Here is a 20,785-nt window from a genome sequence, read left to right on the forward strand (position 1 = left end):
CACTGTTGTGGACACGCTGAGGAAGCCATCCTCGAGACCCTCCGCTTCATGTTTTTTCTTTCTGGATCCCTTCTTGCCCTTGCCCTTGCCTTTGCGTTTGCCTTTAGAGTCCTTGTCCCTCTTCTTTTTGCCTTTCCTGTCCTTTTTGGAGTGCTCCTTTGGTTCATCAGGCTGGTCACTTTGCTTTAGGAAATCAGACCTGAGTTGGGAGTTCTTTTATGAAAAAGGGAATGCAAATTGAGAGACCAAGTGGAGGATGGAGAAAAAAAAAAAACAGCTGCTGTGAATGAAAATACAATGAGGGAAACAGTAAGGGACAGTAAAGTGATGCATACAGGTCCTGTGACAACCTTATAGAGTCAAATACCGACTGTGATTCTCATTTAGATGGCAAAAACCTAAAGGCAATAGGAAATGGGAAGGGACAAACAAATGTAGAGTTGTTTCCTCTCAATGCAATGCAGAAGACACATTTGCTTTAGTTGTCAGGGGTCACCCTGTCTACGATCCTAAAGAGGTGCTAATTCTTAGTGTGCTCTAGCAAGTGAGCAAACATGGTTGTGTCATCCTCCAGAGCAATGTCCATTGAATGTCAGTGATATAAATGGCCTGAACATTTTTCTAAAGGACTAGTCTGTGAAAGACATCAGTGACGTGATTTAGATCCACTTGTAAACAAGGTCAGTGTGTAACGGAGAATGATGGGAAGTAGGTCAGTGGGGTGACAGATGTTGACATGTTCTGGATTCAGAGCTCATTGCTCAGCTGTCGTTCTTAAAAGCCAGCTGGATGACTATCGACATGGCCTCACTCTACCATTAAAGAGCCATCTCTGGGGCATAATCAATGACCAGGCACACACATATGCGTGAGGACACAAAAGCAGTCAGGTGAGTTTGAACGCATGTGAGTGTATGCATGTTACTAAAACTGTGTATTCCTTGAAGCCCAGCCACACACACAATTACATCTCTTTGCCTCCATTCCTCTGGCTGCCTCCGTCCTCCTTATCTCTATCTTTCACACACCACCAAAGAAACCACACAGTAATTCATATCTATGATTGATTCAGTTTTTTATGCACGCCTTGAGGAGGGGAAGAGCTATTATATCATGTTTGAGTTATAGCCACCTGGCTCTACACTGTATGTGTGTGTGTGTGTGTGTGTGTGTGTGTGTGTGTGTGTGTGAGAGAGCACCTGACCTTAAGAATGCTCCACTGCTGGCTGCATTTAAAAGAAGACACTTATTCTTTGACGGATGGCCTGTTCTGTCTTAATCGCTCAAGTCTCTTTTTGCCAACACTCACATCATTTGCACTGTACTCAGACCTCTTCTTGGCTGGGGTTGTTGGCCGTTTGTAAATCATATGAGTCTTAGGGACACATAGCTCTATTGATGGACATGCTTGAGCCCCTTTTACTGGTAAAAGGAGCTCAAGCAAGTCCACTTTAGCTCATCATATTTCTTAAATTGTATTATAAAACACAGGGCCTCAAAGGAAATGTGGAAAACATGATGAAGCAATAGAATGAATTGAGAGATCCGGACCTTTGTGTCAGCAAGTAATTAAGGTGACCTGAAGCTATACCCCATTCTATCAGCTGTCTGTAGAACTGTTCGAAGATTTGCATGTTTTTTTTTCTAGTAGGCGTGGCCTCCTGTTGGTGGCAGTACTGACCTCCTGCAGGACCAGGGATTTGCTGTTGTAGGGCAAAGCAGAGTCACAGTCTGGTATGTAGTTTACACAGTAGTTAGCAGCAGCCTGCGGGTCCTCCAGGATCAGTAGTTGCTGAATATCTCCCTGAAATAAACCAGAAAGCAGACAGAAATGATAGGAAAGTGTAGTACATAACAGCAGGCAGGGGAGTCATCTCAATGGAGCACTGACAAAAACATACAGCCGCTGCTATACAGCACAGTGAAGAGATATTTCATGGACCAGAAGACTGAACGTGTGACACTAACGACACTGAAAACAACAAAACAGTCCGCATACCTAGATGTAAAGCTAATTATAATACAATAGCATCATCACACTGTCAGTACTGGTACAATCGCTACTGACTATTACTTTTTTGTGTGTTCCCATAACTCCAGGAGGGACTTGATTGTGTACACAAAACAGTCAAATAGCTCTCTCTCACCCCCCTGTCAGGGCCTTTCACTTCCCATCCCGCCCCGGAGGCGTAGCCAGTGTATATACAATAACATGCACAGAGACAGCACTGCTGGGCCCTGCAGCTCTGAGCCCAGAGCCTCTGTTAGCTTTAATGGCCTTACACTCATCTCAGCATCACTCTAGTCTTCTGTACACATTATATTATTACTTAATGCTTTGTAGTGCTGAGATAACTAGTTGATTAATTATCAATTGATGTATTAAAGCACACAATTGTCAAGTAAAATGACTAAACAGTGGTTTACAAATGCTTTTCTCAATTATGTATTACTATCAAATAAATATTAAGACAGCACTATTTATAAAACAAGTTAGGCTCAAACATATTTTAATGGCCATTTTTCAATATTTTTATATTTTGTAAGTTAAATAATAAATAAAGTAGTATATCACTATATATATATATATATATATATATATATATATATATATATATATATATATATATAGTGTATATATAAAGTATACTCAAACGATCATTTGATAGTAAAAAACCCTGTATCTGCAGTGCTAATTCTCTAAGACGCAAGTCAGGAAGTAATTCAATAAAAACAAAGTGCAGGCAGCCCTATGGCCCGATGTTTGACAACGTTTAGATTACATTAACGATAAGAATCTATGTAACTGACAGGCCATTGCAAACATATTGCCTGGTGAAATGTTATCTGGGGACAGCTGGGCAGCCATTTGTAATGAATCAAGTCAGATTAACTGCTTGATGTTGTGGTAATTATAGTCCCATTGTAATCTCTTTAATAAGGCTTTAGTGGCCAGAGGTGAAATAAATCAAAACATATCGCTTCTCTGTTACCGGCCACTAGCTCATATATCTTCTAATACAGCTAACGCCTTATTATCAGCAATAGAAATCTACGCAAAGTCTGGATCGCCGTATAGAAAACTGTAAACCTAGGAATGACCGTGGACATTATGCTTTAATTTATGACATCAAACATGAAAGGAGTTGTTATCCATTTATCCTTTTTTCTTCCTGTTATAGCCAAAAGCCAGTGTCAACCAAAAGGAAATTATTGCACTCTGAGGTGAGAGACAGATAGAAGCAGTGAGAGAGAAAGGCAACGGGGAGTTAATCCAATCTCAATTTGAGATCAAAGGCAACACTTTCACAGAGACGTTTTCCTGTTTTTCTTGCCTAGCAGGGGCTCTCTCCTCTAGAAACACACAGCGAGTTAAGTGTTGCTCAAAATCATGCATGCTCTGCCGTTCTCCATTCAGGAAGGGTGCAAGGACATCTGAAGAGACATTTGAGGACGTGCTGAAAAGGAAAACACCTCAGCTGAATCCATACATTTCTGATGGCTCGCAAACATCCTGCATGAGGTCACACATGGCACTGTTGGCAAAGGTTCATCAGTGTTTCAGAGAGTGACCCCTCTGCTTTCTTCTCCTGTCTGCAATAATGTGGGTGGTGCCAGCTAACCAACAGTCATACTGATTCACCAAATCACAACTAACTAGACCTTATATGAGGTACTGTCCTCTCATTTGTGTCTTAGTCAGATTTCAATCTCTACGTACGCTCTTGCGTGAGTCACGACCTAGTGTGGGTGAAGACGGAGCAACTAGCTCACCGCAATGAAACAGAATTTTCAAAACTTCTCATTTGCTGAAAGTGCAACAGATGATCATGACTAACCTAACATCTGTCCACAATCAGACATGAGTAATTACAAAATATAACAACATGAACAGACCTTGTCCGATTTAAAGTGCTTGTCCAATTTGTGTGCTAAAATAATGGGATTGCTAAATCTTCAAATAAAGCTGCCCTGGAATGATATGCGTAACAGGTCTTGGCTTTGCCTGTAACAGTGTGACAAAAACATCTAATTTCCAGTACTAATCGAGATGGAAAGGATCTGAATTTCCCAACAAATAAATGCTGGTCTGGGTCTTATCTAAGCAGTCAGCGTGTTGGAGGCACATACAAAGGGCACGCAGCTGCCAAGGAGCACAACCAGACTTGCGGACAGCTTGAGGTTTGTAAATGTGTTGAGTCTGAACACCAAACTTGTGTAGTCATTTGTAGCGCAATCTGGAAGCAATAGAGACATTAGTGGCTGACCACGGTCCCCATGCTCCCACGCTGAGCTCCCATGCTGGGAGAACTGAGCCAGAACACCAGCCTCCTCCCCCGGAACCAGGGCCTGGGAACAGAGGCCCAGAGGTCAGCCTGCTTTCTCTCCTCCCCTGGTACCAGCCTCATCCGGGATGTACGCGGATGCTTAGATATGCACAGCCAGACATACAGAGCTGTCAATGCACACTCGGAAACTCATATTTACCATCACATGTATCAATGAAAAATCTAAAACAGATGGCTTGAGGATTTTTCACTTTCTCCACAGAAAGCAAGATATTAAGACTCAATTTTAGATTAAATTAAGTGCAAACTTTGATCCACATGAAAACAATAACCACAATGGATTGGACTAAAGGATGGATCTGAGACCTTTTTAAATCATCACGAATAATCTATCATCATCATCATATCTCTCTATGCATACGATGATGAATAAGAACATGGGAGTGTTTTTGGAGCAAGGCCAAAAATGAAACAAGCTCTATTGCTTCTGAAAAGAGAAATGTATAGAGCCCACGAGGAAACGCATTTCTTAACTGAAGTGGGAAGGGAAGGAAGGGAGTTGAGAGTAAGTTATAGCATGGGAGGGGCAGCTGAGGTTAAGTGAGGCCATAGGGAAGGTAAGGTCTGGAAAGTAGTTATTGACTACACACGCAACGCAAAACCCAAAAGCAATAGGTGTTTACTTGTCAGGACCAAGGACATCTGGTTTTCTCCTGGAGAAAGTGAGGAAGGCTGTGGTTTCTGTCTATTAGGCAAATAGGGAGTAATAACAACCCTCCCTCTCTACTCTCTTAAAGTTAAATAGTATAACTTTGGGGTGTTCTCTGGACACTGAGAAACTGGACTGTACCTCATGCCTCTGTCTAACTTTCCTTTTCTTTCTTGCTTCTTTGCTGAGCAGACAGACCCTGAGGGCATGGCAAGGGAAGGGGCTTGAGCTGATCTCTATTTCAAGCTGTGGGCGAGAGATTTAGACTGGAGCTTCATTGGGAATGACAATGGAGCAGGGCTTGCACATTGTCATGGGAAGCACAGAGAACGACTTATGACGATAAAGGTTACTGCTGAGAAAACGAGTTGAGCCTAGTTTGAAGCGTCTTGCTCCTCCATGTTTTCCCAGCATATTGATACACATCAGGAAACATTTTCTAATGCCCTCAACTGAAGAAGTGTACTTCAACTTCAAAAAGGTTCAAATTATTTTATTTTTCTGGTTGACGCAATTTGGAATGATTTAAGCAGTAACTAAATCAGTGATACGCTTCTCCTGCTAAGTGCTAAAAAAAAGTGTACAAGAACAAAAAGCAGGCATTTTTTCTGCAAGAGGATGACCATCATTAAATCTTTTCTTTAGAAGCTTTAAAGGTCGTAAATTCAATTCATATTCAGCTTATCCCACCACTTTCCAGACACAAATGTATATTGTATCATACTATATAGATCATATACAATATGATGTCCAGTATATGGTAATGCATTCATGTTATAGAGGAAACTATTCAAACCCAAGATCTCAGTTCTTGTGAATGTACACAATTACATTCCTACACAACTAAACTGCACTCTCAATTACGTTTGGAGGGAAGCATATTTTCTCCTGGATTACGGTTGCAATTGTAAACAGTTTGAAACATGTGGTTAATAGAACATAAATTGAAACAAGATAAAACAAAAAATGCTACAAAACTACATCATGGTTTGGCTTAAACTGACAGACCTCAAAGTACTACTTGGTTATGTTTAAGCAACAAAAGTACTAAGGACAAGCACAGATCCTGTCTCCTGGGTGACAGAAATACACATTTCTCCGAACTTTTGGCCTAAAATATTTGGTATGTATAAAGGGGTAAAGGATAAAGGGGTTATCTAATCGGATCAATAAATGATCCAAATCCTTATCTCTTTTTTCAGTCAGGGGCAGTGGGGAAAAATGCACTGAATTAGTTAAATGTGACATAGTGTTAGAACGAGTGTAAGAGAGAGAAAGAATAGAAAGAAGAATTTGTTGTCTGTCCTTGTTTTTATATTTCTCTTGTTTATTTGTATATTCTATGTACTGTATGTACGGTGAGAGCAATGTGAAAACCGGAGTCAAATTCCATGTATGCATATGCATACACAAAGCTGATGCTGATTCTGATTCTGATTCTGATTCTGAATAAAAGTCATACAAATGAAAGCAAGGTCATCAGGATGTGCCTTGTCAGATGATTCAGTTAACATGCATTACATATTACCCTAGTGAAACTCTCCTGTGATTAAACCTATACCTAATAACACAAAGTCCACATGATACTGACCCTCGTATATTCCCTTTTGTTTACCTCAATGCAGAAATGCACAAAAAGAAACGCACTTGCTGGCAACGGCATTCTCCAATACATGGTCTGTTCAAATTTGTTGATCCTCTTCGTAACTAACAACAATGAAGGAACATTTAAAAGTATGACACCAAAGTAAATCGCTTGCTTTCAGAGGCTCCCGTGCTTAGATAATGTCCTACCTCAAATACATCTTTGTCCAGCAGCCGTGTCCCAAACACAGTGACACCCTCTGTGCTGACTACAGCGTTGTCCCCTCGCAGCAGATCCAGGGTCTCTTTCCGCTGACAGTCCAGGTAGAGGGTCACAGACTTGCCCTGCACACTGTAGGCTATCCTGTGCCATCTGAAACATCACAGATATTTTGTCTGTTGCCCTGCAGAATCAGCAATGCAAAGAGCTGTTTCACACTTCTTTCAAGTCAAGCAAATCAGAAATGCCTTTCAGCCTGAGAGTGTGAAGGATTGATTTCCTTAACTCCTACGATCAAGCACAATGTCAAGCACATGAAGTGAGCTTTATCAATCAGCCCTGTTGGGAAAGTTATACATGAACAGTTAATATAAATTACACAGTGCTGGTAAACCTGATCTATTGAACACACAACACAGATACAATGTACCATCAAATCAACAGAAAGGCACGTGTCATTAATAGCTGTTCTAATGGAGACATCATAGGCCCTCAAACTACCCACTTTCCATCAGCCAGGTTGATCTTTTTGAAGATGGGATACATTTCTGGTGCGGGCTGCCCATGCTGGTCCTCATACAGGAAGACGGGTGAACGGCCCACTTCGAGGCCCAGCTGCTGCACCCCCTGGTCATCATACACTGAAAGCAGGAAGAACTGGGAGCCCATTTTAGCTCGCACTGTAGCCATCACAGAGAAATTCTCAGGAAATATGGTTGAATCTGGGAAGGAGAGGAGACGAGCTGTTAGAGAACAGCAGGGAGCAGATATTATATAACATGCAGGCACCACCCGCTGCCAGTGAGACCTTAGTAAAGATAATAATGATGAAAAATATTGCCCATGAAAGCAGTGAGTACCACGAGGAGGGGTAAAGGGAGTTCAAAGTCAGATCTCTGAATGTTTTACTGAGGGAAGAAACCCTCTCAAAAGTGACACATTTCAGGGCTTTTTCCCATCATTAGACATCCTCATTGGAAAAATAAGTTCACTACCAGGGAAAAGCTGTTTGGTTGGAGCACTGAGCTGAATCTTTTTGTCTATCTTGTAGGCCAGGTCCAGCTCCTCAAAGCCCCTCCTGCTGGTGCAGAGACCAGTCTCCAAAGACACCCCCTCCATGTTCTCTGACAGCTCCAGCACTTGCAGAACATCAATGGGACCAGCTGGAAATGGAAAAAAAAAGTAATTTACACATTTTTGTCGAGCAGATAGAAGAAACATGGTGGTGCGTTTTATTTCATGCTCACAGACTGTAGCTAATTATATCTCTTTAAATAAGATATTGATTCTTTTAAAAAAGCGGATGTCCTGCTTTCTTATTATTTCTGTTTCTAGCATTGTGTGAAAAACAATAAAAATGACTTATGATAGGGTGGAACTTGAGGCAGACTGTGGCAGCATGTTTTTAGTTATGTCAGTGTAACACTTAAACTCTGCCAGTGTGACAGCACTTTGTTGTCTGGCTCAGTTAAGTGCTGGTTGTTACCGAGCTGAAGAGCAGGGTTTAGTGTGGCTGGAGGCTTCCTGCTTCCTAGGAGTCGGAAGAGACGGGCTCCTCTGAGATGTGGCGGCAGGTGGCCAGGCTTCTGTGTGGGTGTTATTATAGGATAAGGGTGGTACACAGTCTAACCCATAATCCTACTGCAGCACACCTGACAGCTGACACCTGCACCAGCGAGCAACAATATGTCTGCATCGCATTCATCACAATTTGAACACTTCACTGGCACAAATAAGCACATCAGTGATTCATATATTCTCGCTGCTGAAACATCTGTTCTGACAAATCAGCTAGTTCTGTATTAAACCTTCAAAAACCCATTTCTGCCAATATTGTTTTTTATTTGTTCACCATGCAATCCCTTTTGTTTCAGGTGTTTTATGTAAATATCTGGAAACAAGTCAGGATAAGGCCAATTTGTTCAATACTACCAAGAGATAGTATTCTCATGAAAACTCTTGAAACAAGTTGACTATAATTACAAACAGGAGAACAGCTCTTATGATTTGTTAAGATGGGGATTTATTTGATGAACAAATGCCTCCGTAGATATGAGGTTTCTCCTAGTGTTGGTCCTCTCATTACAGTGAGCCTGAGCTTTATTTGCAGTCTGCTGGTCATGTTATCAGATGTTCTCTTGATAAAGTGCTGCCGTGAGCATTAGCCAGGATCAGAGTTTTTTCGCTACCAGACTCCCACCAGCTGCTAGTGAGAGCCGTTTCAGGGCAACTCAGCACTTAGCATTCCAGGCATCTGAAATGAGGATCCTAAACCCAAATTGCCTCCTGTAGCTCTTGCCGCTCATACAGAGCTGGCCTTTTATTCTCCTTGTTAATTAAACATGTGGAGAGGGTATACCAATGCCCAGACATTGCTTGCAGAAAAACACCACGTTACATTTTATGGCATTATTTATTTGCATAGCAGAGGCCATTTATTCCAAGCAGCTTTGAGAGCCCAGTCCCCTAGCATGGCAACAGGGTTGTAAATAGGTTAAGCTGTGAATTACAGCCAGGCTCCAACAATGGGAAAACATTAGGTACAGATCTAAAGGTATTTAAGACATTAAGGCTTGCATTTTGAATTATAGTCATAAAGAAGCAGTGTAAATTAAATAATTACAGAAGTTGCTGGCTTCTAACAACAGAAACCTCAGGCAGTTATATGTGCAAGTGGTACCAATAACCCAGCCACACAGTCTTTTGGGATCATTTTCAAATCTGCTCTAGCCATTGTGACAGTGAACAAAGACCTAAATGTCAAGGAATAAGGTATTGACTTTAAAAGGTCACAGACAAGTCACCCACACTTAAATCAAGACACTGGCATTGTTTCATGTGTCCCATTCTCACATTCACATGAAGGCTTTTTGTCTTTTGCCCTGATGAAATAAAATAAATTGACAATGCTGGTTAAGTTTGCAAATCAAGTTGTTTTGGTTACAACAAACAAATTACATTCACCTCAAGAAAGTCATCAAAAGGCTGGCTGCATCCTTGATTGCCCTGATCAGACTGCCACTTCAGAGGCAAAGAACAAAAACCTGCCCTCTCTTTTATTCTTGTAGCTAAAAGCTGAAAGATGCTTTATTCAATTTACAGAGCATTAATACAGCAGCAAACAACTATTTGCTTTGTAAAAATGTAGTGGATTAATGTCCACCTGAGCAGAGAATGAGGACTCACTCCCTCTGTGTGTGCTGTAATCCGAACTTTTCTGTGCTTTGTTTACATATAGCCGGGTCGGCCTCACATGCTTGTGCATGTTTGTGCCCCACTGACTAGCTCACGGTTGCTGCTCTGCACGGCCTCATACGGCGGTTACAGCTGATGGTTGTTGTGAAACGTGGAACACATCCTCTGGTTCCTCGTCAAATAAACACTGTCAGCTCTGGCGTACTTTTGCCGCTGTTTGCAGTGTTTGCGCCGTTAGCACTTGTTAGCAGCTGCGAGCTGCCGCCTCAGCCGTCGCAATGTTGAGAGCCGCTGAGAGGCTGTAGAAATGTTCCCAATCTCATATATAGCACCTAAATACATATCTGCCATTCTTTCAAAGCACAGCAGTTTACTTAGCATTTTACGTCATGTCTGGGTCCTAATCTTTAATATTTGTATTTAATTCCAAATGAGCTCTTGGAGATCTGTTGTGGCCTTGACTCCAAATCAATTTCCTTTGGGATAGCAAAGTTTAAAGTTGGTGTTTTAGTCAAAGGTCAGAATCCAGTAAAAAAATAAATCTCTCTCACAGTAAATATCTATCTTGTTCTTTCTCTATCTCTCATACATACTCATGCACTGGGAGAGAGGTCATAAGGCAGGGATGTTTGGAACAGGCTGAATAGTTCTAAATTGAAGCAGCATGGGTCTAATTATACAGGATCCTTGGGTTTCTGTCAGCCTATCCGGAGCAGCACCTGACAAAATGGTCTCAAAACAAAGATTTGATTAATTTCAAGTAATCCAGAGATAAGATGTGAGTGCAACCCATGAACCATATGAAGTAGATTTCTGCCTCAACCGCTGTGGGTTTTATAAATAACTATTTCCCAGTTGTTCCAGCTATGGTCTGTCAGGAGACTGTTGACCTCTGACACTCTCAAGACAACAGAGAACAGTCAAGATGTGCAACAAGGCCAAGGGGAGAAATCTGAGACAAGCAGCAGAACTTCCTCCAAAAAAAGAAACCACATTTACAATGATCTGTCAGTCAAACAGAGGGAATAATAGGAATCCTACATCCAAGTGTGCAAAATAAACTGTTGTGAAGAAAGTTTAGGAAGCTGATTTAAAGAACGTGGGAAAAACTTGTGCTGGACGTCAGAGGATGGTAGCAACAACATCTGCTGCAAGCAACAACATCAAAAGCTTGTTGAATACATGCATGACCCACATAGAATACAAACAAGTTCCTGTGGAGTATCCTGTATTTCACCATATCAATATCACCACCGGTGATTCTGCAGTCAAGAGGAAAACCCCAGGCATGTGGCAGGCGGCCATATAAAGTCTGGATCCATGAAGCAATCAATAAAATAAAATTATATATTCCTTGCTTTGGATCCATTTGTGTCACCTTAAGTTGAGCCAATGCTTGCAGCTTTACCTATCCTGCAGCACTGACTGTCTGAGCAGGTTTCGCTTGCTTCTCATTAGGCTTTGTAGTAATCGTGTCCTTACAGGACCTCACCTGTCAAATTGTGTTAATTCTAAAGAAGCGAGAGGCTGAGCATAAATTAGATCAACACTCTGGTATGGCCACTGACAGAACCTGCGATCTTGATGGTTATTCTGTCGGCCTGTGCAGCGCGGTACCCCCACCACTCAAAGATATGGCTCCACGTGTTTGATATAGCATTGTAGAATCTCTAAGGACTAATGACTCAGAGTGTTTTCCAATCACACCAAAAGGTCAGAGTACATGGGAACTGGGAAGGAGCTGAAATATCCAGCAATTTCACCGACATCTGGCATTTCTGCCTTTTTTTTTTTCTTGTGCTTTTTTCAATGAGACAACCGTGTCTGTCCAGCAACAGAGCTGTCCACAGTCTTCCTGACAGAAAAGAGCTAAACACTCCACCTCACAGATTATGCTCTATGCCCCGAAAATGCCACCAAACAGTCTCCATCTGTGTATCTTCTCTGGCTTTGTGACACTTGACACAGTCTCTCCGTGCCCAGCGGTCATACAACTCAGCACCAATTAAGTCATACATGGACATAATGTGTGCTCTGTGTTTCTAAAGCGAATGTCTCTGCAGACATTCTTTATGACTCACACCACCTACACTCCCAGCTCAGCCTGAAAAGACCCCTCGCACACACACAGAATACCACTCTGTCAAAAACGATTGCGCCTGGGAACTGGGGAATTTTAACGAGAAATGAATCCAAAATTAATCTGGGTAATGACAATTTCCCATAGTATCTTGGACCACACCCTGAGATGAGGGGAGGAAAAAGAGCTTTCCTTCTGAAATACCAAAAACCTACTGTTGATGGGGCATTTCTTCATAAAACGTTTTAAAAGCAACAAGATGCAACACATATGGTGATTAATAATGAAAAATCTGTGACAGATCCAGTGGAAGTGGTTGAATAAATCAAGACACAGTTTCTCTCAGGCTCCATGAAGAACAGCCTTAATCTAATTAGCAGTGGGTGTGACCTTTCGTCTGGGTCACTGATGTGTGTGGACAAGACTACTGTGAGGTGAGGAGAGCTAATACTCTGAACAGATGAAAATGTAGCACATGAACAGACAAATAAGATTGATGAATAAGATTGTATGCACTCACATTCACACTAGTTTAACTGCACACGCTGTTTATCTGCAGCTCCATTATAACGCCCACAGAAGGGGAAAAAACAGCACTTTTGGTCTCTATCCTAGTCAAGATTTCGCTCTGAATCACTCTATTATTTTAGCTGTCAAACACTTTGCTCTTTTCCTTGTAGAAAAGAGGTTATTGAAACAAAGAAGAGCCTATTGAAGCATCTATGACAAAGGTAAATTTACTGTAACATAAGGACATTTGTTGGGCTGGAAGTATGCAAACTGAGAGGCAGTGATAGCTATCGCACTGAACGTGCTTTGTGGTTGGGTCTGCTTTGAGTTATCGCAGAGAGTTTAGGAGCAAGTCAAGTCAGCGGTTATATAGACGACTGCTGGGAACGGCTTTAAACATATTCTGAGGGGTCATGAATATTATTAAGAGACAATGACAGTGATGATGGAAGTGACCAACAGTCAGTGCCTAGCATTAAGTCTTTAATTAATTTTATTTTTTCATTTATTTTATGTGTATGCATATACATGTATATATACATATGTATATATATACATGTATATATGTGTATATATACATATGTATATACATATATATATGTATATAGGTATATACATGTATATATGTATATACGTATATATATATATGTATATACATGTATATATTCATATTGCCTTGCCTTGTACCTCTTCCTATATATATATATATATATATATATATATATATATATATATATACATATATATATATATACAATATGCCCGCTGAATATGAGTCAATGTCTTGTTACTTTTGGTGTTGAAGCTGCAAGATTCTGGTGGCATGTGGTTACACATTTCCTTCCAAGTCACATCAGCACCACATTCTTGAATCTCCACAGTTTGTTCTCATCATGTTTGTTCACAGCATGATGGGCCGACAGGCCAAAAGCTGCTTGGCCCATAGAGAAAACACCTGCCCCTCAAAGCCCATATATGGACAGGCCCTCCACAGACACATTTGTACTTCTATACTTGTGAGGATGTTCTTTTTACTGCTCTGACAACAGCAAATCCATTCCCTAACCATAATCTCCACTGCATGATAACACCGACCCTTAACCTATCCTGACTCCATTTCTACTCACTAAACTCACTTTAAGAGGTGCGGGGAGGGTTTAAAACTGGAACATCTTTTCTCATCTTTTTATCTTTCTGAGAATATCAGGTCCTCATAAATATGCAACATAACACAACACCCCAACAAATACAAACACAAGTGCGCTCATAGAATTTGTAATGCACATTTGCATACATACCTCCGGCACAGAGGATTAACATGCAAGTGTACTCATGACCAAGCCCATTCAAGTTTCAGCCCCAAGCTGTCATTTAGTCTCTTAGACATCATAACATTGAGGCAGCTATTATGATTTGTAACCCCAGAGCTTGCAAAATCAAAGTATAACACTAAATGCTACACACACACAACCTTGTGTCAGACAGGTATATACACATGCTCCTTTAGAAGTTATGATCCTTGTACTTCTGAGGGACATTTTAAAGACATTCTTAACAAGTTGTGGGCAGCTTAGTGTCTAAAGGACACTTGGCAGGTTCAGAGAAGTTGAAAAATGAGCTCGGTCAGGATGTCACTGAGGGTAGCATATTGTTTCTGAGACTCTACAGATGGCTTTGGAGCTAAAGCTGACTACTGTGGCCTCTACTAAAATGTGCATGTAGGCCACAGTAGTGCATGCGATGGATGGCTATTATAAAACTTTTCTGAGGCCCATAAAGTGGGATAAACAGGCAGATGACATGTAAGTAGACGCTGCAAAGAAGGCAGCCCCTCTGATGTCTGCTCATTGCAATTCTACAAGGAGCATCTCCAACTAGTCCCTCAGAAAGCTTCTTGAATCATCCAGTGATCAGAAACTCAGAGCCATAGAGGCTTGAGGGGAAGGGAGTTACCGAGCTTCTGGAAGCCAGATGTGTGTTGAATACTATAGATTGCAGTCTGACGCCATGAAGTGTTTAAGCATAATTTCTACATATTAAAGACTTGGGGGAACTCCAAACAGTTTGCCTCATCAAAAAGTCTGAGAAGCAGTTTGATATGGCACTTGCAGCATCAGCAACTGGGGACACACATCAGCATGGCTGACACTTCTGATGTTTAATGTTTTCATTACAGAAACACAAACTCACAAAACAGAAGAAAACGCTAGAGCTGTAACAGGCGTACACTTCCTCTTTTTCTGTTCTCTTCCCTGCTAATTTTGGCTGCTGTTTTCATTTGTTTTCCTTTGCCACTAATTTGTTGCTGGATCAAAGGCGAACAAGGCTTGCTGTCCTCCTTTGGGAGTCTGGTGCAGAATTGGCAAGGAGGCTTGATCAAACGGGACACAGTGAGGGGGCTGCATGCACGATTTCCCCTCTGTCGTAGAACCAGTCGAGGATGAGGCAGGGCAAGAGCAAGAGGAGAAAAATTATGTAAAAGAAGAGATAAGGCATATAAAATAAAACAAACACTGCCTATTCCCAGGAACAGAAACAAATAAAAGAAGGAAAGGAAAAACTGAGCAAAAATGTGTTGAGGCAAAAGAACAGAGGATTTTAACTGAAACTAGCCATGGACGTGTGCAAGAATTTCTCACTTCCTGTAAGCAAACATGACTACAAAGTCCTCTCATCTCTGCTGAACACACACAGAAAGCATATGGGAAAACATTCTGGCACTGTAATACATACACACACGCACATGCACGCACAGACACAAACACATTATCAAGCGCATGCATGTGTCTAAGACTGCCATATCAGCACCGCCATATGTCCCATGCACTTTTAAATCATCTCAGCCCCTCACTTCACAGAAACTCATTAGAGAGCAGTGGACATCACAGCCGCTGTGTCACTTGAATGTGATTATGTCAGTTGGCTCTCTTCCCCTTTGCCATTGCTTTATGCCAGCCAATTCCAACAAATCCTGCCAGCCATAAAGTGGGTGCATGTGGAAAGCCACGAGCGAAAAAAGGAGACATCTGTAAACACTCCTGGTGACCAGGGTTAACTCCTGCTGTTGGAGCATGTCGCTCCATCAGGGAGTCTCTAAACCCCAACACCTGCAACGAAATAGTCTGCTGCCAGGTGGAGATACACAGGACGCGGCCACAGGGCATGGAGACATGTGTGGGTGACAGATAGCAGTGGGCCAAATGACATACAATATATATGCACGAGCTGATCGTTACTGGCTATCTTGGGAAAAGGGAAGTCTTAAAATGGGTGCAGCACTTGCTGAACAATCCTGATAGTGCTACAAATGTGGACACTGTGATAGACAGACAGAGAGTGACAGATGTTTGACAGAGACCAGGCCCTCTTCTTACAGGTGGATTATGAAAAAAAAGTCCAGCTACTTCACTCCTACAATGTGCGACTAAAGTGTGTAAAATATGAGCTGAGCTATAGTTGCCTGCAATAGAAAATGTAAAATATTTAAGTGTGCCAGAATAATCATAACTAAGTCAGTAAGAGTGTTAGTGCTAAGCGCCTTCACTTAAAACCTATGTGAGCAGAGGGCACATTAAACGGATCCATGACAGGAATTTTAATCTACTCGGTTCGGTCAGTGTTCAGCCATTCACCTCTTTCTCAAGCCAACGTTAAACCTGTTCACAGCAAACCGACGCTGATCACAAGCAAACGCAAACGTGACATCATACACATCTCCTGAGGTCGCTGCACGTCCTCCAGCTCACCTGACGCAGGAACGAAGGAAGCTTTGAAATGTGTTCAATTAAAATGCAAGCTGGAGGAAACGCCAAATCAATCCGAATGGGCTCTTCGTGCAACGACGCGGATAATTCATTTGTGTGCATACAGAAAGCAACTTGGGCATAATTGCATTTCCAGGTTTCTGAGGGATCCAAAGTGAACCTTAAAAAGACGAGAGTAAAGATTATGTTTTTGCGCAATAACTTTTGTTGGCTGGGGACCAAGTGATGTATGAAGATGACTGAAAAAAAAAAAGTCACGGAAACTTAGATTAAGTGGACAGCGCATCATGCATGTTCAACGAGGTACTTTACCAGTTTGTGTCGTCGTCACGTGAAGCAGGATACAAATAAATAGCGGTATTCTCCTGCGCGACTTGGTCCTTATTAAATGGTCCATCTTTCCAAGCGGAGACCCCCTCCCCCCCTCCCTCTGCCTCCGCCACCAGAACTTTACACTGAAGTTATAATTGCAGGAACTCAGCGGCCATGCGGGGAGAAAAGGAGAGAAGTCAGTCTGTAGTTCCACTTGCTTGATTGTTGGAGAAGTTTTGTTGTGGTGGCTCCTCTCAGTTTCGCTCTGCCCCTCTCATTCAATTTCTCCCTCTCACCATCACTCCCTCCCTCTGCTCTCCACCTCCTCCGCCTCTTCCCTCCCATATAGGACGCTCCTAGAACGCAAGGATGAGATTACGTTCCTAAATCACGTTTATTACTGACGAGAATGTGTGGGGTCTCCCTTCTTACAGGTGGTAATTACCCACAGAAGTGTGTGGAGTATGACGCTGTCACAAAACCTAATCAGTTTTCTGATTCCTGCAGATCTACCTAGTGTAAGCTATTTTATCCACAGAGACTACAACAAGTGGCACACCTATGATTAAAATAGATTTCATCAGGATGTCTGAATGATAGAAACAATGACTAGCATCATACTATTAATGATGATGATGATAATGGTGCAAAATGTTATGATATGTCATTATATAGTTAACGTTCACCTCACAGTGAAGATCAGAGGTTTGAAGCCGGAGGATGTATCCAAGCTTTGAACTTCACTCACAGCGCTAGTTCAATACATCTCAACATTAAAACACCCCGGGCCAGTTCATGGAGTAAGGTTTTTGCAGACCAGGGAAGGTTATCTCCACCATCAGTCTAATCTCAGCCCAGCATTGCTGCAACGTTTCTGTGATGCTTGTTCAGACCGGTGCTTGACCACGGCGAGGCTGGAGGCTGAATCACCTCAGGTTAAAGGTTGTGGACTGTTAGTTCAGAGGCAGGCATACCTGGTTTAAAGCTCATTATATAAAACAACAAGGTGTGTTATCCACTCCCCTCAACTTTACCAAAGTAGTCATCCCACCTTTTGTAGCTCTTTAATGTAGACAAAATCCACCAGACAATAATGACTTCCTATTTCCACAAAACAGAAACATCTATTTTGTGCATGTTCAATCTCATCAAAATATTAAAAAGACATAATTGGGTGTTGCACCATTTTGTTGCACCATGTTGTATATGAACATGGTTTTAAAGGTATAACATAATATGAAGTGAGTTTGTATTAAGTTGCGTGAAGTTAATATTCTTTAAATAGGCATAGTGCTCACTGACAGCAATGAGCTGAAATAAGTGGTCACCTATCTAATACTGCCGGTGACATCTGCCAAAACCGATACTGTGTTGATTACCTATAAAGGCTGAATATAGCCCTGCCAGAAGCCTAATTAATTCCAGAAAGACTGTGGTATTCAGTTGAGACATGCTCTAAGATAGGACTTGTGAGGACCTTGTCTAATTGGAAAATTACCAAAGATAACGTGTCTAGCGTCCAAGCTACAACAGGCCTTTGTAAAGGAACTGCTGTCCCAGAGAACGTTCAGAGAAAAGAAGCCAAACCGTAATTTCTCGAGGGGGATGAGTCTCAAACCACAGAAAGAGGGAAACACACCCATTTAAAAGCCATAATTCTCTCTCTTATCCAAAGATACTGTTCCATATCGTTCCTCGCCAAACCCAACTCTTGGCTACAAATTATTAAACATCATTGACATCAGTTATGATGTAGATTCAAAACATATAAATGCTTCTTCATGGTAAATAGATAATGTCAAAAACAATTTGGTTCAGTAATATTAAAATAGAAATCCTTCTTCAATATAAGGGGACCCTCCATGAAAAGGAAAGGATACAGTACATTTCCTCGAAGACAGTAAATAGTGGGAGCACAAGTTGTAGAGTCATTAGACAGAACACAAAAGGCCTTGGGAGTGAGTGATAGAAAGAGGTTTTGACAGAAACACCCAGATAACTGAACAGATTGCGGTTGATCTGGTTGGTAAACAACGGACCCCCTGACCTCCCACCGTCTCCCTTCTCAGTACCAGCTTAGCCAGCCTGATTCAGGGCCACATTCCTAACAGCTTTTAGCAGATAGTTACTAAGACTCCAGTGGGTAGTCTGAGCTCTGGGTGACAAATATTTCCAGAGCATGTGCTATGTACCTTTGTCCAACTATGGGACAACTTACAGATAACCATTCTTTAAAACACAAAATAAACAATAAAATAAAGAAAAACTCACAATTAGTTTTGATTAAGTTTTTTATTATGAAATAGACCTGACACCAGACTTTGGAGTTCCACATGGCTGCCACCAAACATGCATTGATTGAGACTGGGACCCAATACATATTCAAATTATTACGTGACGTGACCGTAATGTGCAGGAAAATTAAAAATCAAAGTTGATCTGTTTGTCTAATGCGGATCAACTTTGAACTTTTGAAGAGGGTTTCATTAACCAGACTGATGATGGTTTATGTAAGGTAAATTGATTTTCCTTTTTCAAGTTGATGTAAACACATAAATGTTGCTAAACAGAGCTCAACATGGAGAATGAAATCGGTTCTTGCTGGCGGTCTCTTTATTCTGAATCAATCAGCAAGAAACCAACAGTTTTGTTCACACTTTCAAATCATGTGGAAACACCAACATACTAAATTATACTTCATATGTGTTTTGACATTTATTTATAGATAGGCTGTTTGAAAAAAAAAATCACATAAAATTTGGCAGGAGATGAATCCATCACAAATTTTGTCAAAGGAAAAAGAAAAAGCTAGAGGATGTGTCTCTGTATTTTTCCCTATTTCAGTTTTAGTCTTTTTATTTATTTATTCTCTTATTCCTCATAATTACATAAATTATGCTTCCAGTATTGAAGTTTGAAGATGAGCCCAGAGATGTGTGTTACAAATTGCAAGTATCTCTCTCTCCCTCTGCAGGTCATTCTGTGCTGATAAATGATGGTGGGCTTTCCTTATCATTGAATCACTGAGTGGGTGGAAGGTGAAGGGAAGTAATCTGTCCTCACCACATTTCAGACCCTGTGAGATATAGTGAAGCCCCATTAATCCTCATGAGGAGCTGATGAGCATTTAGGATTATTGCTCCTTGGGTTGAAGAACATGCCAGAACAAGACAACAGGCCAACTGTCAGGAAAAAATATGCATGCAAAGTTGCAAAGGAAGACTGACTCTTTCAGCTTGCCAAATATTGAGTTATGTATGTTCAAAGGGAAAATCATTGTTTTCTATGCAGTCATTTCACTTCAAAATCACTTCAGATCCTACACCACTGCTTCCTAATGGGCTTCTGATATATTTTAGTTGCATATTGTGCAATAAACATTGTTTTTACTTTCTGTCATTATAATATAGTGTGTGTGTGTGTGTGTGTGTGTGTGTGTGTGTGTGTGTGTGTGTGTGGAGCCTGATAGCTTGTCATATCATTTCACCATTTATAGCAGAATTATGAATGAGCCTTCAGATAACAACTACATTTTTTTCTGCACATGGAGATTCTAAAAACAACTGTAATTCATATCACATGGAAGGGACGATGTGGTCTCAGGGGCTAATGGTGAAAAACAATTGGTCTTTTTGTGTAAAATGTGGGTTTTGACAGTGAATCCAAAACTAGAAAAAAAAAGTCTGACATTCCTTAACTGATCAAGGGTACAAGTATAAAGGCAAGAAAACACAGGCGCTGAATAAATGCACATTTCGCTTGGAGGGGAAAATGAAGGTTAACCTGTCAGAGGCTGGTAAAGCTCCTGATCTATAAAAGCACCTCAAGAGAAATGGGATTGTGCCACCCACTGACTGCTGATGATAGTATCTCCATATATCAGAAAGCATGTGTTCTTACATAAGAGCTTACACCAAACCACACCTTGTGATACAAATCTATCCTGCAACAGGTATTCTGGCTGCCTGCAGTACAAGAAAGGGGGGGCAGGGGCAGATTGAGCCCATCAGACAGGACAAGATTGGCAGCTTGGTATTTAATCACCACTGCACTTCTCTTAACCAATTATGGTATTTGAAAAAAGAACTTTGTAGTCAAGCCTCGTTGAAAGAAAGATCACCA

At 41.3% G+C, this 20,785-nt stretch overlaps 1 protein-coding gene across 1 annotated transcript; it reads right to left on the minus strand.

The window, feature by feature from the left end:
* Window positions 1-383: 383 nt before the first annotated feature.
* On the minus strand, window positions 384-16,747 carry LOC137878690 (collagen alpha-1(XI) chain-like). Its single transcript, XM_068719071.1, has 6 exons — window positions 16,664-16,747; window positions 7,798-7,965; window positions 7,308-7,524; window positions 6,793-6,955; window positions 1,682-1,804; window positions 384-398 (listed from the first exon to the last, which is right to left on the minus strand). Exons 2-6 carry the CDS (start codon window positions 7,919-7,921, stop codon window positions 384-386), a joined length of 642 nt encoding a protein of 213 aa, XP_068575172.1. The 5' UTR covers window positions 7,922-7,965; window positions 16,664-16,747.
* Between the last annotated feature and the right edge of the window lie 4,038 nt (window positions 16,748-20,785).

The sequence above is a fragment of the Cebidichthys violaceus genome, unplaced genomic scaffold (genome assembly GCF_023349555.1).
Source record: "Cebidichthys violaceus isolate CVI_PGR_0920_01 unplaced genomic scaffold, fCebVio1.0.p SCAF_23, whole genome shotgun sequence".
In the NCBI taxonomy this organism is placed as follows: Eukaryota; Metazoa; Chordata; class Actinopteri; order Perciformes; family Stichaeidae; genus Cebidichthys; species Cebidichthys violaceus.

What these genes read in the sequence shown, in the direction of transcription:
- LOC137878690 (XM_068719071.1), bottom strand. Translation starts at nt 7,921, where the DNA reads ATGGAGGGGGTGTCTTTGGAGACTGGTCTCTGCACCAGCAGGAGGGGC. An exon ending in ATCAACCTGGCTGATGGAAA is followed by an intron (nt 6,956 to 7,307) that starts GTGGGTAGTTTG and finishes GTGATGTTTCAG; the next exon opens with ATGGCACAGGATAGCCTACA. An exon ending in TGGACAAAGATGTATTTGAG is followed by an intron (nt 1,805 to 6,792) that starts GTAGGACATTAT and finishes GGTTTATTTCAG; the next exon opens with GGAGATATTCAGCAACTACT.